At 44.1% G+C, this 20,562-nt stretch overlaps 2 protein-coding genes and 1 long non-coding RNA gene across 4 annotated transcripts; 2 read left to right on the top strand and 1 right to left on the bottom strand.

Annotated features, from left to right (window-relative positions):
• The first annotated feature begins 108 nt into the window (after positions 1-108).
• On the top strand, positions 109-4,742 carry LOC308399470. The gene is made up of 2 exons (XR_013972179.1): positions 109-446; positions 3,436-4,742. It is a non-coding gene; the product is annotated as an uncharacterized lncRNA (long non-coding RNA).
• Positions 4,579-11,173, bottom strand: ing3 (inhibitor of growth family, member 3). The gene is made up of 12 exons (XM_080886759.1): positions 11,025-11,173; positions 10,812-10,883; positions 8,754-8,854; positions 8,551-8,616; positions 7,792-7,888; positions 7,633-7,704; positions 6,831-6,947; positions 6,587-6,753; positions 5,861-6,054; positions 5,594-5,786; positions 5,459-5,497; positions 4,579-5,376 (listed from the first exon to the last, which is right to left on the bottom strand). The coding sequence occupies exons 1-12, from the start codon at positions 11,050-11,052 to the stop codon at positions 5,260-5,262; spliced, it is 1,263 nt and encodes a 420-aa protein (XP_080742885.1). The 5' UTR covers positions 11,053-11,173; the 3' UTR covers positions 4,579-5,259.
• A 790-nt stretch (positions 11,174-11,963) lies between these two features.
• tspan12 (tetraspanin 12) lies at positions 11,964-19,990 on the top strand. 2 transcript variants are annotated; one of them, XM_080886760.1, is made up of 7 exons: positions 11,964-12,767; positions 13,158-13,240; positions 13,430-13,565; positions 14,800-14,865; positions 17,476-17,583; positions 17,705-17,848; positions 17,961-19,990. In XM_080886760.1, exons 1-7 carry the CDS (start codon positions 12,618-12,620, stop codon positions 18,291-18,293), a joined length of 1,020 nt encoding a protein of 339 aa, XP_080742886.1. In that variant the 5' UTR covers positions 11,964-12,617; the 3' UTR covers positions 18,294-19,990. The 2 variants fall into 2 exon arrangements, with proteins under 2 accessions (XP_080742886.1, XP_080742887.1); XM_080886761.1 differs by having other exon boundaries at positions 12,194-12,732; positions 17,961-19,983.
• Positions 19,991-20,562: the final 572 nt, after the last annotated feature.

Genomic DNA, 20,562 nt, shown 5'->3' with positions numbered 1-20,562 from the left:
CGTGAGATATATATATATATATATATATATATATATATATATATATATATATATATATATATATATATATATATATATATATATATATGTGTGTGTGTGTGTGTGTGTGCGTGCGCGGATGTGTGACTATGTGAGTTAAAAAGCTCTCACTGTTTCTGCTGACCAACAACTTTCAGACTGCATCTTTCTACTCTAAAATCTGGAAGACTGGCTGGCCCAGAACTACAGCTGGCTAAACGTTCCTATTCCAACGGGACCCCCACACCCACCCACAGAGCTATTAAAGGGAAATTATCCACAGAAATGTAAACATATTTATCTGCTATTTTGACCCGAGAGTCTCCTGGCTGACCTCTGCCGGACGGTAGAGGAACTGCAGCTACATCAACTAATAAAAACAAACTATAAAGCAATGATGTGAACTGGCTCTGTGGTCTTCAGCAGAGGTGGGTAGTAATGAGTTACATTTACTCCGTTACATTTACCTGAGTAAGTTTTTGAGAAAAATGTACTTTTAAAGTACCTTTTTTGCACAATACTTTTTACTTTTACTTGAGTACATTTGTGAAGAAGAAACTGTACTTTTACTCCGCTACATTTGCAAAATTCGACTTGTTACTTTTTAAAAAATAATGCCACCCAGGCAAAAGAAAAATAGAAAAGTATATTGTTCTAACAATATACCTTTCATGTTTGTACAATATACTATTATGTTAGTACAATATACCTTTCATGTTTGTACAATATACTATTATGTTAGTACAATATACCTTTCATGTTTGAACAATATAATATCACGTTATTACAATACACATAATTATCACGTTCGTACAATTTAAATATTATATAGGCTACATCGCAGCTCCAGTCACGGCTTCCATCACTGTCTTTTAGTGATGTGTAGGTCGCGAATGAAATGGCTCTTAGAGCCGGCTCCTTATCGCGAGCCGTGGGTTGTTTTTTTTCTTTCTCTCACCCTCTCTCTCACACTTTTTTTTTAAAATTATTTGCATATATATGAGTTCTTGTGTATAAATACCAGAGTTGGGACTAACGCGTTATTAAGTAATGCGTTACAGTAACTACGTTATTATTGTGGTAACGAGCACGATAACTAGTTATTATGGCAAAATCAGGAACGAGTTAGTCGTTACTGGGATTTAGATAGGCTTGTTATTCGTTACTTCGTGTGGTGGCTATCGCGGAGCTTCCACAGATTCAATAACATTAGCAAGTGGTGGAGGCCAGCAGGTGGATGAAGAAAAAGGGACGCAGAAGGAAAAGAGACCCGAGGCGGCCGCCGGTCCAAGTGTGAACTGAACTTCAGGTAAGAAGTTATGACCTGCAGTCTCTCTGGGTCAGATATAAACCAAGTTTAGGTGGAGTTTATTTTCGTTATTCTGACTTTTTCCGTACTGCGTGCTAGCTAGCATGACGGAGTTTCTATACAGCTGGGTGGGTGCTATGAAGTTAATGATGTTGAACTTTATTTTGTTCATAAGTTATTAGAGTTGCCAACCTTCCCGTCTGCTATTCAGAGAAAATATTACACGTTTCTTATTGAGGTGAAAAGGAACAGTTTGTCCCGTAATTCAGCTACAATGAAAAAGACACACAGCTGGAGTTATTCTGTGTCTTTGCTGCACAGCTGCCTCTTCTTCTTTCATCCTCTCCCCCTCCCTCTCCCGTTTCTACTTCAATCATGAAACTGATCAATGATCAGCTGATCGGCTCTCTTGTGTGTTTATCGCCCACTTTGCGCCGAAAGAGGAAACCAGCGGATGTCGCGCTAAACAACAGCAGCACGTTTAAGCTTGATCAGCTGTTGTTAGAATTTATTTAATATTAATTTCTAGTATCAGCTGATGTTTGCTGGAGCCACAGCTGTAAAAGCTGCTGGTCATGATGTCGGTTTGGATATGTGGTGAGAGGGAAACATGAAGATGAAACCAGGAGATGTCCTTACTGAATCATCAGAGCTGAACAGGTGATGGAGAAACAGGTTTACCTTTTAGGTGACATGAATGAGTTGAAGGGAAGTTATGAACAGTTTCTGAGAGACTAATAACCCCAGGATCCTTTTCTAAGTAGCTGACAGCTGGTAACTGTGCAGGGGCGGGTCTAGCAAAGTGTTGCCAGGGGGGCATGTAGGGCATTAACAGGGAGAGGGGGGCACAAAGAAATACTTTTCTTTCTTATTCTCATTTAAAATGTCTAGCTTTTAAAAAATAATTATCTGAATCTTACAACAAACGATTGATAGATTGATGCATATATACCATCAAAACAGTGTACATCACTGTCACAACAGTGTTTGTTTTCATTCAAAGGCTTTATGATTTTTCCTATAATGGTGGGCTAGTCAAAATGCCCGGGCCAATTTTCTGTCCCAGTCCAGCCCTGTATGCAGCTCATCTGCAGTCTGGTGTTACCTACATCTTCCTATTCAGAAGGCAGATTTTCCGAGTTCTGAGTACAATTGAAAGCACCACGACTGCAGTTTTTGTGTTGGATGTAAAAGGCGCACATGACTCTGTGACGTAGGCTAGAATCATGGCAGCAGTCAATGACGGTCCAGGCGTGGGATTTCTCTCGTGGAAATATGCACATTATCTTTTCCTTTCTATTGGTAGGTGGCACAGTGCACTTGTGGCAAGTAAGCAAGCTAGAAGACTGGCAAAGTAATGGAAGCAACACATTAACAAGAGAATTCTGAGTAAAACCAAAGTACTTTCCCTAGTAACTAGTTACTTTGAAAGTAACAAGTAACTTGAAGTAACGGAGTTACTTTTGAGAGAAGTAACTAGTAATGTAACTAAGTTACTATTTTAAAGTAACTTACCCAACACTGATAAATACACAAACAAAACACATATGCTTTCAATTGTGTAATTTAAGTGATCTAGGTAGCTCTGTTTTGGAAGTTCAGTTAATGCTAGAAATGTGTTTTGGAGTTTGTACGTGTTTTGTCTCTAGGGGCCACCGCATATATTTATATATAAACATATATAAATAAAACCACTTTTTTTTAACATTAGTAATTCCTTTTGTGCATAATTTTATATTATTGTTAATAATAAATTAATTAAAGCAACAAAACAACCTGAAGAGCCGGTTCAGAGCCAAAAGAGCCGGTTCTCTAAAAAGAGCCGGAAATCCCATCACTACTGTCTTTCTCGTCTTTTCCCAGAGTAACAGCCAAACATTGGCTAGCACTGCTTAGCCTTGCACGCATTCTTATTTTAAACTTAATCTGGAATTCATTGCAAACTGTTTGTGCGGGATATGAATGACAAGATTTTGTTTTTCTACAAGAGTTAGTAAAAACATCTCCAGTGTGATCAAATCTTCTTGCCAAACATCTGCAGCTTGGCAGTGTATACAGCACTATAATGACCAGACCTAATTCTTTTGAAAACCATACATCTTCCACAGGTCTCAACTTCATCAGACATCACCTAGACTCAGAGGCCAGCTGAATGAGGCCAGCACAAACAGCGGCCTAACTGGCTAAGATGATGGATCCATGGGGTCAGGAAAGCCAGAAGCAATGGAGCTGGAGAGGTACCTTTCATGTCCATTCACTGGAGGTGTGGATCTATTACATGGCGTTCCTCACATCAAGAAGCTGTCGATCAAAATCAGTACAGCTCTTCCTGCATCTGGAGCTTGTGAAGGACTTCTCAGTCATGCAGGACTCCTGTTCACTGCTGAACAGTTACAGCTTCACAGAAAGAACGTTGAGAGCAAACTGCTGCTGAAGCTTAACCATCACTTCACTGAGTGAAGAAATGGCACATTTTTGCTAAATATGCAGAAATAGATGCACACCCATACAATTTATGGTAAACTGAGCTCCCTTGTATGTACATATGTTGAAGATGCCTCGTTCTAATGTTTTCTCTGAGGCTGCTGTGGCATTTCGAGCAAAAATGAAAATAAAGTTGACAGCATATCGTGTCACTGGAAATTGTTTGCACTGTTTATATATTTATATTATTTACTGTAGGCATTGGTGAAAAAAGCTTTATGTTGTGAAAAACTGAAATCTGGAAATTAGAATTGTTGTGCCTTATTTTGTTGATCTTTGTACATATATTCCTGTTGAAAATACTAAAATCTGTATATTTATTTTTGTCTGATAGCATTTATTTAAAAAATAAATCAGACATTTCAAACAGTTACTCGCTACTTGAGTAGTCTTTTCACCAAGTACTTTTTTACTCTTGAGTAACTTTTTTGAAGACTACTTTTCACTTTTACTTGAGTAATAATATTTTATGGTCCAGTAATGCTACTCTTACTTGAGTACAATTTTTGGATACTCGACCCACCTCTGGTCTTCAGGCTTAGAAACTTGCGGATAATCTTTGTACACGGACTTCAGAGACACACAGATTTAATGAATAAACGGCACTACGTGGCAGCCTGAAGTTCTCACCCACCAGATGTTTACAGTTGTGACAGCCGCTCACAGCAAAAATGAAGGAAAACTGTTTCCATCAACGCTTCCTGTTGATCCCATTAGGTCAAATAACAACAACGCACCAGCTGATTTACCAAAACATCGCTTTATTGGACTCTTCATTTTAACATTTGTCACACACACGCAAACCAACACGGCACAAACCAACACACACACACACACACACACACACACACACACACACACACACACACACACACACACACACACACACACACACACACACACACACACACACACACACACACACACACAATACATTCTGGCTTACTATGGAGGTCAAATGAGACTCATCTAATTTGGCTCCAACAGGCATTCATAGTTGTAGTCCAACAACCCATCCTGTTTGTAGTTTTAAATGAGTGAGAGGGGAGCATGGCCTCATGGGAAATAATTTCAGCTCTGGGAAAAATCTGCATATAATGGAAGGAGACAAAAAGACCTGGTTTACAAACTTGGCTATTCCAAGTATAATCCCAGATTAACCAAATATAAAACCTGGGTTGTATCTGTGCTCTGACAGAAAGACTCATTAATTATTCTGACCAGTTTAAAATGTCAAGATTAACTTCACTGAATCTGAATAACAAAGACTAGTTTTGGCAGAAACTGTGGTTGTTTTTAGGCTTAGACTGAACCCAGATTTTATTTCTCTCAGAGCTGACATCACTTCCTCCACACGGCTTTAAATCCTCAGTGTCTGATGATGAGCAGTTTGCTGTTGGTGACCTCTGACCTCAGCCGCCTCTAATGAAGGTTACAAGGAGATGTGTCTATTTATGGCGGCTGCCCCTCCTCTTCATGGCCGCTGTGCACTGAGGGCAGTACCACTTCCCCTTCGGGGCCTCCGTCAGGCCAACACAGCCGTAGTGGAACCACTCGATCGGACACTGAGGACATACACAGACACGGTCAGCACATACACACAGACACCCGTTTCCACGGGTCAGAACCTGAAGGTAAAAGACTCACGTCTGTGTTGTCACAGCCGACCATCTCTCCATAAGAAACCTGAAACACAGAAGAGGAGTCACCATCATTCTATGAGGCCTCGTCAGTGATTGGTCCATCAGCAAACCTGATGTATGCGTGTATGTGTGTGTGTACCTGGTTACAGATGCAGTATCGGGGCTCGTTGGGGTCGTAGGTCCAGTCCACCTGACTGTTGGCCTCGGCTTCAGGCAGCACCGATGCCTGCTGGGAGAGCTCCTGAGCGAGCGCCGATGACGAAGAACAGGACGACAGTGAGGAGGAGGAGGACGACGAAGATGACTGATGGTTGGAAGACTTAATGCTGCTCCTGTAAAACAGAAGAAGAGTGAGTGTTTATCCATGCTGAGCGCTGGAGGCAAGAAGCCAAGATGGTGGTCTTACTTGGACTTGCGTCCTCGAGAGTCAGAGGTGGTGCTGGGGGTGAGGGTCTGAGTGAGGGTGGAGGCAAGAGCGGAGGAGGAGTATCCGGCAGTGCTTTCCCGGGACAGAGCGAAGTCCCTGCCCAGCTGGAAGTCGTTGTTTTTGATGGCCTCATAGCTCGCTTTGAGGCTGGACGTCCGCCGGCCCTCCTTCATCTGCTCACATGGATACATCAGCAGTAAAACGTTTAGGTCATGCATGCATGCATGTTATACTCTGTATGATACTGTATGTGACAAATAATAAAGCTTGTTTGTTTTGTTTGTTTGTCAGTAACACAGACAAGCACATCCCGTAGCCGGATGTCAGATTTTCTACCATCTTTCAGTCCTTGAACTAACAAAATGTGATTCAAGATGTCTGATTTAAAAATTCTTTGACCTGCTCATCTCAGACTGACAGTTACTTGAAATTTCAGGTTTGAGTTATACCGGAAACCCAACTAACACAGCAAAGCAGCAGAGCTGAGGCACTGATGATGATGAACAGGATGTCTGCAGATGACTTCAGAGGTGATGGAGACAGATCAGCTGCTCATGCGTTCTCTGTGGAACAAACGTTTCTGGAAGCTGTCGCTTTTTTCAAAGAACCTTTAAAAGATTTTAACTGATCCAAAACGACAAGTTTGGCCTGCAGGTGAAAACACCTGAGAAACTCCACCCCTTCTCTAACTGGATGTTCTCTCACCTGAGCTGTGGCCTGCACCGCCTGGGCAGCAGCCATGGTGATGGCACCGGCTCCAGCTCCAGCTCCGGGCCCTGAGGACAGCGAGCTCAGGTTGTAGGCCATAGGCTGGGAGGAGTTGACGCTGTACGCATTGTTGGTGGACGAGGATGTGCTGTTGGTACGGCAGCCTGCCGAGGACACACAGGTGAGGCAGGCAACACATGGCAGGCGGTCAGAGTGCTCTGGTGAGGGTCGTGGCTCTTACCTGGCGTGTTCTCTTTGGAGGCGTCTGACGTGAGCGTGGACAGCAGAGCTTCAGACTTGAACTTCTTCTCTGGGACGTGTTCTGTGGTGTGGTGGCTCGGAGCGCTATATTTTCTCTCTGAGAGCACACAAACATGCAGTTAGCTGACACTTCCTGTTTCAAACTGAAAACAACACAATACCATCATCATGTCCCGCCCCAAATTCATCTGAGGTTCACACTGCTTCAATCTGACACCATGTTTATGTTTGCTGCTGTTACCATGGTGAACCATGGTGTGGCCAAGAGTGGGTGATTTCAGTCGGTTAAATCAGTGTGGACAACTCAGAGAGGCTCACTGTGCTTATGTCACAGCTTCCGCATCAACTCAAATGATCCCGAATGACCTCAGCAGGTAAGGTCTAACGAGAACAAGTATCGTGACGCTAAACTTTTAAAAGTTGCTAACAACAGCACGAGGACGAAGCCAGAGAATGAGGTTAGTGTGGTCTAAAACCCAGGTTATCACTGCAGTTCAGGTTGATGCGTGATGTGTGACATCAGCAACTGGGAACACCTCCCACCTCGTTTACATCAGCATGACTGCTGCATGTTTCTGTATTCTAACATTTTAACAACTATTAATCATCCTCAAAAAAATATTTTTATTTCTCATTCTCAGATGAACGACTACACGCCTCTGAAGACGCTTTCAGGGATTCATATGCATGGATTAGGTGGTCAATCAGTATGGATCAGGAAAGATGCAGGCGATGATCCAGACAGCAGACAAAAAACAGATCTGGTGTTGCTGTGTACTCACTCTCTGTGGCGGCGTGTGAGTGAACGTGGTGGTTGTTGACAGGCTGAGACGGGCTGTCCATCTCCAACGATCCTGAGCACAGATGTGTGACAGGAAGTCAGGCACACGTTACAGGAAGTCTAACATTCCCCTGCCGAATACAACCAAAGAGCTACTCACGTCTCTCAAGGATCTCAGTGATGCCAGCGTTGTCAGCCTCCAGCTCCATCTTGAACTTGGCCAGTTCCTGGTCCAGTTTACGCAGGTGTCGGTCCACCTGAGACACAGAGGATCAATGAGGTCAACAACGAAAACCAATTTTAAACCAATCAAGCAGCTTTTCTGTGACACATGAATAATCTTTAAGTGTTGGGCTGATGGATGTCTGGATGTGTTAATAATCACACAGATGCCCCCAAAAGTTGATTCTTTTCATCTGGACGTAGCATTTTCAATGGGAGAAATGTTTCGTCACTCATTCAAGTGACTTCTTCAGTCTCAGCTGACTGCAGGTTTCCCCAATCTCATAAACAGTACATTTGCATTATGACTGAAACTAACACCACTGAAGGAACAATGGGCTGGAAGGTCAGTTCCTTGGCCATTAATATGCAAATTCTCATAACCCTTGATCAACATTGACTGATCAAATCTCACAGATGAGTGATCAATCTAACCAATCAGTGATTTATAACTGAAGGGTCTGAGTTTAGCTGGTATCTTTCAGTGATAGTGACCATGCTCTCAGACTGCAGGAAAAGTAACTCCTTGTGCTTTTTTAGTGGCTCTTCAAGGTTCTTTCTGCCCTCTAGTGGCGGCTGTGTGGAATAACTGAGGGTTCCTCTGAGATTTCTACACGTTAAAGCTGTTAAAGCCTAAATGTGCACCTTTGCCATTCTGTGATCACCTGAGTGACACCTGAAGGAAACCTTTACTCACCAGGTCATAGATCTGATTGGCCAGCTGGACTTTCTCATCTGCATCTTCCAGAGCTTTGTAGTAATCCTAAGAACACACACAGGTTTAACCCAAAAACCCAAGACACACACCACCCACCCACCCACCCCACCCACACACACACACACACACACACACACACACACACACACACACAGAAACAAGAAGAATCCGCCACCTCTGACCTTTTTAATGACCTCCATCTGCTCCTCTCTCCACTCTGGTTTGTTCTTCTTGGCGTTGACGAAGAACTCGATGACCTTCTGCTCCAGCTGATCCGTGGCATCTGAAGGAACAAGCAGGAAAGGACATGAGAAAATGCAGCACTCAGCATTTTACCATCACGTGTGCAAAGTCTGACTGCGGCCCTCCCTCAGGTGTTTCCTCTCTGTTGGTGAACTGCAGATTTATTCTGAGCCTGGGGATCACCTTTGGACTGTAGTTCTAATGAAATCAGAGCTGAGGACTCACCTGGTCCACACTAACCTGAGTGTGACTCCCTCAGGTGATTTGTTTTTGAGTGTTTCCTGCCAGCTGAAACCTGCAGCAGTGAGTGTGCCATGTGTGGATAATATTTGTTAGATTTTGTTGATTCGTGATTGGATACGCTCTGCAGTATAAATGTGCAGTATAAATAAAGTTTGATTAAAACTTTATTTCCCCAGCTCTCACTCAGTGAGTGCTCCTGTTATGTCACAGATCTGTGCCTCTGAACCAATGTGACTAAAGCTGAAGCAGTTTCATCATCTATTTGCAGCAACAAAAACATAGTATTCCAGAAACATGCTTTGCTAATTCCAATCAGCGCATCCAACATTACCTGCCCGAAACCGGAAGTGGCGTCATCTTCGCAGAAAATACGGTTTTTTCCTATAGAATACGCTGGTGGTTTTTAAAATTCATTTTTAAGTTTATGGCTTTCTGTACAGTTTCTGGGATGCTAAGAACTCAAATTACACTGCTGGAAATAGCTCATGCTGTTTTTTGCAAATTTGCATTACAATAATTATTTTCATTTTTCCTACAGTATATAAAAATCTGTGTATGTCAAAAATAAAACTATGAATACACTCAAAATAGATTTCCTGTGGTTGGAACCTATTTTGCGCAACTTTTTTGCATTTACAGTTTTGAGGGATATACCCCTGAAATTTCTCTAACTAGAAATATGTGTAAAAAACAAACAAGCAAAAAACAATGTTACATTTTTTTTGGTAGTTTTATTGCACTTTTTTGCAATTCATGTAGTTACTATAGCAAATTGAAATACTCCCAAAAAATATCACTACACCATCTAAAAATATATAGATAAGCTCTGGTGGACTTGGTTCTATGGTAGGTCTTAAAGGGTTAATATCCTGAGGTTTAAACAGATAGAAAAATGACAGCAAAGTGTCCAGCAATACTGGCCCTGTATTTATTTGGTATCAGATCAATACTTAAATCTGCAGTATCACACAGCACTAGCGCCCAGCACAGGCTCATTCAGAGTATCCCTAACACTCATTTATTATTACACCTTTCAGAGTCGCGTTTATACCATTGTTACAACATTGTTCTTTTTCTGGCTGCACACACAAGCGTTTAGAAAGTGGTTTAATTGATCTAACTCTAAGTCCAATTAAATTTGTGTCAGTGATTGAAACAAAATATTTTAGAGGAAATGATTACTATTTTAATAATCCTTCATTTTAAATTTCAGTTCAAAATTATTTAGTTTGTTCAGCAACTTCATAATTTATCAAAACATATTTTACTAAAACCTTTTTTTAATTTAAACTTAAAAAAATAGATATTTACAGAAATCCTATTAAATAATCTCAGTTTAGACCAAAGAAAACTGATTATTTTTTATTTATAAAGTGCTAAAATAGTGATTAGGACCTCCTGTGAGCGTCTAACAGCGATAATCATTTTAAAGTTGCTTTATTAGCAACTTGACTTTTAATGTGCATGAATGTGAACTTTCGGATCGGCAGTAATAAAGGGGAGGGGGCCCTGTGGGTGGATGTGACCCTGCAGGTGGTTGCTGCGCTGCAGTATCGTGCTGGTATCTACTGGGTTTCAGCCCGTTAGCCGCCTCTGCTAACGTGTGCTAATTAAGTAAGCGCCATTGGGCGGTCATCAGCGCCGGGACGCGGCTCTGTTGCTTGGACAGTCCCAGCAGGGCTGCCGCTATGTGTGCATGCCGCAGCGCGCGTGTCCCCGGTGTGTGGCGCCGTTGGCGGCAGGGTTGTACGTACTCTGAACCTGCAGGTCCATCTCCCTCATTTCCGTAAACCTGTCGCGGAGATCCATGGGTAGCTGCTCGATCACTGCCAGGAGAAGAAAAGGCGGTTACCTGCTAGCACGGCTAGGCTAACTGCCGGAGCCGACCTGGCCGGAAAATAACACCCATTTAACGCGCAGCAGAGCCCTGTGACACCGCTGCCGCTTCGGTGCAGTCCCATACTCACTCTCCAGGTAGTCCTCCAGGTACAACATCGTGTTTAATTTAAGGTGTCAGTCGTTTTCGCCGACAATTCTCTGCTTTCAATATGGCGCCGCCTGCCAACGTCTGCTCAGAAAAAAATACCCAGAAAAAAGGAGGTCACAGATGCTGACGCAAGCGTCTGCCCGCGCTCTGATTGGTTCACATACAGGCAGGCGTTGACAGGACAGATGCATCATGGGAATTGTATTTATATTTACACTTCTTTACGTCTTTTATGCACTACTATAGTAATCCTTTATTTATTTATTTGAAAATAAAAAGCAAGAGGGGTGTTTTTCTCAAGCCTTGTAAACTATTTCATTTCGACTGCACATTTACACAAAGCTTTTGGACATTTTTTTTACCTGAAAAATTGCATTAATGACCAGCTGAAAATTATATTTACTTTTCTACAAGAATATGTGGACAGAAACAACTAAAGAGATTAAGAATAAATCCATCTCACCATTTCTGTTCAGATATGTTTGCTAATGTATTAAATATTAGATTTGTGCGTTGTGGTACTAATTTAACACATTTAAAGTATGTGGACAAACAATATAAGCTGTGTGGTAACTTCTGTCCACATACGCTTGTGTTTTCACACATGTTCAGCTGTTAATTAAACATATCCCACTTCATGCGACTATAATTATTCATGAACCGAGCAGTGATTCTATTTTAATGATCATATATTAATTATAAGTTCTTATCAGTGATTTTAATAACTGTAAAATGAGTGCACGTGTTAGCCTATATACTTTGGGGTATATATATTGTTTTAGATTAGTGTTATAAGAACCATCCATTTACCATTTAGACAGCCAGTCACATGCGTTCACATTATTTTGATTACAAGTGTGAGCAGAAAAACAAACAAGCAGCCTAAATGGCCAAAATTATGTAGACACAAACGACATGTCTTACTGTATTTCCGTGGAAGTTTATGTCCACATTCTTTTGTCATACATTTTTCTTTCTACGAGTTTATGTTCAGTTTCCGGCAGTGTGTAACATAATAATATATGTGCAAATAGTCAGAAAGTATGTGGAAAATAATTACAAGGTAGCCTAAAGTAAGTTTCCACATAATTTAGGGACAAAAAGTGCTACTGCAAAGAGTTTATGACCAGAACTATGTGGACAAACACTCCAAGCGCTGTGTGTGTTTCCTGCAGCTTCATCCTCTCAATCTCGGCCTGCTGACCCCACGGTTGTGCGGCTGGAGGCGGACACATTCCTCTGTCCTCCCCCCGGACACTGTGAGAGAGGAGGCGGAGCTGCTGCTGCTTTAATTAGTGAAGAAGGAGCAGCAGGAGGAGCAGAGGAGCGGACGGTTCGGATTGTTACGCAGCAGACTGACGGAGCTGTGTGTGCGTGTGTGTATTCGTGTATCCGGTGACAGTCTGGAGGTGTGCGGACAGCGGTGACCGGTTCGGAGCGTGCGCAGTGAGGACCACCTGCTGCTGGTCACCGAGCGGGCCAGGGCGCGCGGGGACGGAATGCGGGTTTCACGCACGGAGCACGCGCAGTTCCTGAGCGCTCCGTGCTGTGTGCGTGCAGCGAGCATGTTGCCATGGTGCCCCGGGCTCAGATGAGCGGCACGCGGAGGAGCTCCGGTCGGGATGGCTCGCGAGGACGCGGTGAGGTGTCTGCGCTGCCTGCTGTACGCGCTCAACCTGCTGTTCTGGGTGAGAGGAGCGGGCACGCGCACGACTACAAGAGTGTAATTGCCCTTTAATGATCAGCGTGTTTGAGTCATTATACTAAAGCAGTCAAACAATGCAGTATTTTACTGCAGTAACTGTAGGTACTATGTCTAGTGGTAGTTGTTTGTATGAAGTACTGTGTTTAGTGGTAGTTCTGTGTACAGAGTACTGCGTTTAGTGGTAGTTCTGTGTACAGAGTACTGCTTTTAGTGGTAGTTCTGTGTACAGAGTACTGTGTTTAGTGGTAGTTCTGTGTACAGAATATTGTGTTTAGTGGTAGTTCTGTGTACAGGGACAGGCGGCGCTGGGGTGAAGCAGGCCGGGTGTTCCTCGCTGCCTGCTTCACATTCTCAGATGTTATTATAGGCAGCAGAAACATATCCATGTGTTTATTTCTGTGTGTCCAGCTGATGTCAGCATGTGTGCTGGGAGTGGCGGTGTGGATCCGTGACTCTCTCAACACCGTCCTCACCCTGACGGCCCACACCAGGTGAGTCTGACCTGGCTTGCAGCTCAGGTATCAGAGCCAACCAGGTGACAGCACCTGAAAGTTTTAATCATCTTTATCTGACACACCTTGTCTCTTATAGATGATCCAGATGTGAACTAAACAGCTGCTTTGTGAAGCTCGGAGCATGGAGGCTAATTCGTGTGTGTGTGTGTGTGTGTGTGTATGCAGGTTGGAGGAAGCTGCCGTCCTCACGTACTCTCCAGCTGTTCACCCCGTCATTGTTGCCGTGTGCTGCTTTCTCATCATCGTGGCAATGGTGGGGTACTGCGGCACGCTCAGGTGTGACCTGCTGCTGCTCTCCTGGGTACGAATGCTCACATCACACACTTCAGAAAGGATTTTTACTTTAACCAAAGGCGACATTTATCTCAGATTTTACAATCAGAAGCAGGAAGTCCATGTCCTGGATTCAGCTGACATTTAACAAGAAACAGTTTCTGAGTGCTCTGACACATTTGGAAAAGCACAGATGAAGTCTCTGTTTTGAATCAGCCAGCAGAGGAAACATTTTTAGCTGCTCTGACTGTTGGTCAGTGTGTTACCTGTATGTTAGCATGACTGTTGGTCAGTGTGTTACCTGTATGTTAGCATGACTGTTGGTCAGTGTGTGTTGGCGTGACTGTTGATCAGTGTGTTAGCTATGACAGGTCTACACTGAGACTGATATCATGACACAAGCACCCGCGGCTCCCACCTTCCTGTGGCGGGGTTAAGGTTCAGTGGCATTTTGCGTACACAGTGAAGTGGGAACATCAGAAACCTGGAGCTGATGTCTCTGAACCTGAAGCCCTATGAGCACTGAGGCAGACTCACCTGAGCTTCATCATAATGACACACTCCTCAGGTAGACTGATCTCTTATCAACTGGTTCTGCTGCAGCCTATCAGAGCATCATCTGCTCACCAGCTGCTAAACAAGGTGAAGAGGTCAGCCTCCACCTCCACACGCTCCACCCGCCTCACACACCTCCATATGGGAGGATTGAGCTCAGTCCAGAGTCCACCACTGTCAGCAGGTGTGCAGGTGTATGATGTCTCACACACACAGCCTACTCTGGACTCTCAGGTAGAGCCCACAGAGGTCACACTGTCCACCTAACTGTGTGTTTGAGCTACACCACCTGTTTTCTGTGCTCTGATTAGGCGGGACCAGGTGTTGGGTGCCCCATTGTTCCCAACAGGTGATAAGATTGTCTCCGAAAGATGAGCTGCTGAGAGGAGCTTCAGTCTGCTACAGGGACTGCCCCAGGGCATGATGGGAACCCGCTCAGCCAGTTCCAACACACACACACACCTCAGTTAGCTGTGAGATTACATAACAGTAGAAGTCTCTCATGTTTGTGAGTGAGTAGGTTATTCAGGTGGACAAGAAGATAAAACCAGCTTCAGACATCACACATTACTGTGCTGCTCAGGGTTAAGAGCTGCAGACACCTCGGGGCTGTCACTGAGGGAGAGGACGAGGTCAGCTTCATGCCTTTTTGACAGAAAGGTTTTAGGTTGATTATCAGACTAAACTCGTCTCCGCCTGTGTTTCAGTACTTCGGCAGTCTGTTGGTGATCTTCTGTGTGGAGCTGGCCAGTGCTGTGTGGACCTACGAGGAGGTGAGAACATTGAAGCTTTGAATCCCTGAACATGTCATGTAGTCAGACGTGAATGTGTTTAACCAACAAACCATCAGAGCAGGTAAAATTATAATCGTGATTCATAACTGAGCCTCTGTTCATGTGAAATTCTGCAGCTTTTTCTCACTGACTGATCGTGATAGTAACGAGTTTGTCAGTACGGAGTTACGGCGGTGTCGCACACATGCAAGTGTTTCCGTCCTAAACGGATCATTTCTCGCCTCATGCACTGGCTGGACTCCAGTCTCTAATAATAATCAGGAATCTCAGACTTGTCCGGCTCCTCTTTCAGCGCTGCCGCGACACGCCCGTCACCTCACACCCACCTGCAAAGTACTCAAATACATCTACTCCAGTACTGCAGGGTACATTACCTGCAGTAGTTTGTAGTTTCAGTGAGTGTCAGACTCACGCTAACAATAACAAAATAAATATTGGAGGCTTGCTCCTCTGGGAGAGCTCAGAGAGCCTCGAGTAGCGCTTTCTGACTCATTTCTTACAGCCTGAGCTTTTCCTGCTGATTTCTCAAAGTTCTCAAAGTTTCAGGTGATCTCCAAACATTTTCAAATGAGCCAATCAGATTTTAGGGGTGACAGAATATGTTCTTTCGTTTGTTGTTTATAAAGTTTCATTTTGAATGCTGTCTTTGAAGCACAGCAGTTTGAGCCTGGCTTTGAACTCTGACCTCAGGCTCAGTTTATCTCTGCATTAGCTGCCTGCAGGGGGTTGTGGGTATTGTAGTAGTGAAGGTTTTACTTTTTTCTTTATCAGTCGAGCAGACACTCACACATGGACCTCAGGTTGGTCCCTGTTTGGGGGGTTGCAGTAAAAACCTGAAGTCCTGAGTGTGTGAGGCCTGTGGGTTTGTCATGTGGAAAGTGGCTGGAATTTTTGCAGTACAGAGGAGGAGGAAGGTAAAATCAGAACGAAACAAAAGCCAAAACAGTGCAGAAGAACTGGACAAAGGACACGAGTAGACTGAGATGATAAATACCGGAGGTAATGAGGCCAGCAGAAGGAACAGCTGGCAGTAATCACAGGACGAGGCAGGGGAAGTAAATACAAAGCACAGCTGACAACAGACTACCAAAGATAAAATGAGTAAACAGGCGACAGACTCACACATTTCACAAAAGTGAAATAGCTCAGACAGCGGGGTACACATAGGAATAAACTACACAACAACCAGTGTTGGGAAGGTTACATGTAAAATCTATTCCAGTACAAATTACAGAATATAGGCCCAAAATGTAGCTTGTAACGTATTTTGTTAAGTTACTCAATGTAACGTATTCTGAATACCTTAGATTACTTGATATATTGTCATGCTTTTTAAAACTACATGAATGAAGGATACTTGCCACTGAGCTAACATTCTTAGCTGGCGTTAGCTGAGGTTCGTTCAGACTGTTAGACTTGATGGATAGCATTAGCAACCTGGTAGCTGCAAATAATCATGTGCAGTTCTGAAAGCAATACCAACTAGATTTTTAAATCTTAGTATAAAATGAGTAACAGTAGGGTGGAGATTAGATAAGGCTGCACTTTTTGCAGGGATCTTGTGTAGAAAACTATTTCTGTATGACTATGTTTTCTTTCTGTCTGCTTTCAGAACTGCACATGATTATTAGCATCTAGCAAGTTATAATGCAGCCTTCAGTAAATTAATAAATCACACAGCAATAGTGCATCGAAGATACTGAAGTGGCACATAACCCAGGTAGCTACCGCATCTAAAACAAGGTAGTTGCAGTAGGCTAAGGTTAGTTTTTAAAAAAGAACTTACTTCCGGATGTTTCTTTAGGTTGGAGGCGGAGTCTTTTCACACTGAGAGTAGCTTGGTTGGTGGCAAATAGAGTTTGCATTGCTCGGTCAGATTTCGCCCATCCCTTTCGTCTTTAAATGTGACGTGGTGTCGGAATTTCAAAGTAAGAAATGCATTTTGCCCATGCACTGCTGGCTGTGTTTGTGTAAGTGACACCACCAACATTAACAGGACGCTTACATTAGAGCCTCTTAGAGCCTCCTTTCCTGCAATGCGTTTAATTACCAAAATTAGAGAGTGGATAAAGAGGGGATAGCCTAACATATGAAACAACGTAACTGTATTCTAATCATTACCTATATAAACGGTAACTGTAATGGAATACAGTTACTCATATTTTGTATTTTGATATGTAACACCAGTACAGGCATTCCGATACACCCCAACACTGACAACAACCAAACTCTAGCTTGCTCAGCACAGCGGTGAACCACACTGATCCAACTGACAACCAACAGAACATTAAATACTGTTTCAAAGACCACCACAAAGCCTGGGTCCAAACCCAGAATGACCAGCTGACGTATGTTCATATGTTATGAAAGGAGCAGCTCTGTTTCCTTCATCCTGAACCTGAACTTCAGTTTCCTGTTTTTGACCAATCAGGAGCCACGGGTGTGTGACTCATGTTTCTCCATGGGGAACAAGCTGTAATGTTTCCAGCAGTGAGCTACACCCGTTTAAGATCTTATTTTTACTTTTGTTTCACTGTAATTGACATGGTGTGTGTGTATGCGTGTGTGTGTGCATGTGTGTGTGCGTAGCCCTCAGTGCAGCGCTCTGACATGATCAGCCTGAAGTCTCGAATGCCAAACTACGGTCTGCAGCGTTACCAGTGGCTCACACACACCTGGAACAGCTTTCAGACTGAGGTAACACACACACACACACACACACACACACACACACACACACACACACACACACACACACACACACACGGTGTGGTCAGGTGACCTGTGTACTCACAGATGTTTCTTCACCTGGCCTCAGTTTAAATGCTGCGGTGTCATCTACTTCACTGATTGGCTGGAGATGACTGAGATGGAGTGGCCACCTGACTCCTGCTGTTCCAATCAGTATCCAGGCTGCGCTCGCCATGCCCACTACCACGACCTTAGCGACCTCCACCAAGAGGTGAGCCACAGCGGCTTCTCACTGGACAGAAACATCAGAGGACACGCCCTCTGATGACCCAGCTGCTCTTAAATCCTCCTCCTTTTACATGTGTGTTGTGTGTTTGTTTTAGGGCTGCGGTCCAAAGATCTACACCTTCATCCGTGGGACGAAGCAGTTGCAGGTGTTGCGTTTCCTGGGCGTGTCCATCGGTGTGGCTCAGATCATCGCCATGGCGCTCACTCTCACACTCCTCTGGGCGCTTTATTATGGACGGAAGTCGCCAGAGCCGGACATGCCCACACTGCCGCCACCGGATGACCCCGACCCTGACACAGCAGCACATGCAGCCTCGGCGGACGCTTTAAAGTCGGGCTGCAGCCGCTCAAATAAAGGCTGCACCAACATGGCTGCCACCACACCGAAACAGCAGTTTGAGATGGAGCGACTTCACGCTGCCGCCTAAAAAGCTTCGTCCGGCTTGTCCAACACCAGACAACCTTTACTCAGTGAGAACACGAGCACCGGCAGCTTCAGAGCAAAGCCACACCCCCCGATGACCTCCTGACATCGCTGCAGCTCCAATCATCACAGAACAAAATGCGTGTCAGCGCGTGCCTGTAGCTGATAGAGAGGACTCATCATCAGTTTTATGTTAAAATTTAAGTCCTGAAGTTAAACTCTGGACTTCCTGTTTAAATAAGGCAGGTCATGTGCTTTTTCTACAGGAAAACAGGAAAATAATCTTTTATTTTTACAGTCTTGCTCTATCACATCCTCTAAACCGCACCACTGGATTATTGTTGATATCAGATGTACATGTGTGCAGCCTCTCAGCTTCCAGTTGGTCAGAGTGAAGGCGTTCCCACTCTTACAGTCTGACAGCTGATCTGATGGTGATGGGTGTAGCTGCTGCTCTGTTCGTGCTTCTCTCTGTGAACTGTGAGTCATCTGAAGAACAGACTGTAAACTGAGGATGGACAGAATGGTGACTTACTGCAGGTCTGGAGGAGACAAGTGAGACAGGTGAGGAAGAGAGGAGGCTGTTCCTGTCAGACATCGTGAACTCTAAAGGAGCTGATTTTGTTCTTCGGGATGATGAAGTCAGAGAACATGTTAGAGAACAGACTTCCTCCTGTTTGGACTCCCCGCCTCTAATGAGACCAAACATATGGACACAGCCGGCTGGAGACGGACTCCAGATATTTTCCTGACAGCTGTGTCAGGAGCCACTGGAACATTAGATGACTTTTGAATTGGATTATTTATGGAGCTCTCTGAGAGACTGTACACCCACAGGAAGTGTGAGAGTCTGTGCATGCTGTTGGATATTTATTGTTTGTTATTACAGCGTTTTCACTGGAATAAAACGAAATATTAAAGCTGTTTGAGACGGACGGCTTCTCCTCTGCACTTTAATGGCTCCTTACTGTAACAGCTGGGACTAAAGTGACCTCCCTGCTTTGTTCTGATACTCATGTGAGAGCATCTGTGGACGACCCAACTCTCACAAACTGTTTGCTGTGATGATATTTCAGATTATTGAGATGGGGTGATGTGGGAGGAGCTTCTGGATTTGGAGTGAAACCTGTGACATTCCTGCAGCTGCTGGGAGAAAGCGGAGACGGTAACACGGATACAGGGCGTCAGCTGCTTGCAGTGAAAAGCTCTCCAAATCCAGCGAGCATGAAATCCTACCTCTACTACCACTGTACGCTTTATTAATAGGTCGCTGAGTCTCGGCGCTCCGGCCTCAACTCTCCAGCGCTGTTTCATTCAGGCTGCCAGCGTCTGTGAGGGCAGACCGGCTCACTTTACTCGCCACGTCTATTTTTATATCACACGGCTTATCGTACACTCATCTGATCATTGTGTAGTTTCACAGCATTTCACGTATTACACAGTCCTCTGAGACTCTCTCTGATCGAACACCGCTCTCAGATCAAAACCACGTCAAACTCGTGTTTCCTTGTGTTTGATGAGTCGTGTGATTCAGCGTGCGACAAACTGAACTTCATCTTTGTCTGAGCTTTTTACTCACAAACCTACGCACCTGAACCCAAGCCTGTCCCTTCAAACAGAGACAAGACCGGCTCATAAATCATTCTGTCTGTCCTGTGGCCCTGTGGGTTATATTCAGTGTGTTTCACAACCTGCTGTGAGGCTGTGGATAGGCTAGCATTTGTGTCAGTGTGGTCACATGACCAAGTGTGAAAGGCACATCTGGAGAGCTGTTCCTTTCACACTTAGTCATGTGACAACACTGACATGATGGCCATGACCATGGAGCTCTTCATATCTGGAGCTTGAGTCAGCACATTTATGGATATATGACAGCAGAAGCATCCCGACCCCACACAGGGGTTGCTCTGAGGGGCAGGCAGTACTATCAGCAGTGCAGTGTGAAGACTCAGAAATGCGTCAGTTCCTGTTTTAAACCGTACACGTGCACACACGCATCACTCAGTGTTTGTATAAAAGAACACGCTCACAGAGACGTCTGTCATCTTTTATCATTTTCTGTGTTTAGTCCTCAGTGAAGAGCTCCTCAAGGTGTTCAGGCCAAAAGAGTCTCCCAGCATCCCGAGTACATTTTTAAAGGTTCCAGGGGCACCACGGGATGCATAGCAATATCTGCTCTTATTTTAGATTCTATGTTTAGTTTAATATGGGGCCATGTGCCACCTGTGCGTAAGAGAGTTTTGTGATTTTCAATATTACTGAATAAACAACTG

The sequence above is a fragment of the Rhamphochromis sp. 'chilingali' genome, assembly GCF_963969265.1.
Source record: "Rhamphochromis sp. 'chilingali' genome assembly, chromosome: 7".
In the NCBI taxonomy this organism is placed as follows: Eukaryota; Metazoa; Chordata; class Actinopteri; order Cichliformes; family Cichlidae; genus Rhamphochromis; species Rhamphochromis sp. 'chilingali'.
This window is presented reverse-complemented; position numbering and strand designations above follow the sequence as displayed.

What these genes read in the sequence shown, in the direction of transcription:
- ing3 (XM_080886759.1), bottom strand. Translation starts at nt 11,052, where the DNA reads ATGTTGTACCTGGAGGACTACCTGGAGA. An exon ending in CACTGAGATCCTTGAGAGAC is followed by an intron (nt 7,705 to 7,791) that starts GTGAGTAGCTCT and finishes ATCTGTGCTCAG; the next exon opens with GATCGTTGGAGATGGACAGC. An exon ending in CTCCAAAGAGAACACGCCAG is followed by an intron (nt 6,754 to 6,830) that starts GTAAGAGCCACG and finishes TGTCCTCGGCAG; the next exon opens with GCTGCCGTACCAACAGCACA.
- tspan12 (XM_080886760.1), top strand. Translation starts at nt 12,618, where the DNA reads ATGGTGCCCCGGGCTCAGATGAGCGGCACGCGGAGGAGCTCCGGTCGG. An exon ending in ACCCTGACGGCCCACACCAG is followed by an intron (nt 13,241 to 13,429) that starts GTGAGTCTGACC and finishes GTGTGTATGCAG; the next exon opens with GTTGGAGGAAGCTGCCGTCC. An exon ending in TTAGCGACCTCCACCAAGAG is followed by an intron (nt 17,849 to 17,960) that starts GTGAGCCACAGC and finishes TGTTTGTTTTAG; the next exon opens with GGCTGCGGTCCAAAGATCTA.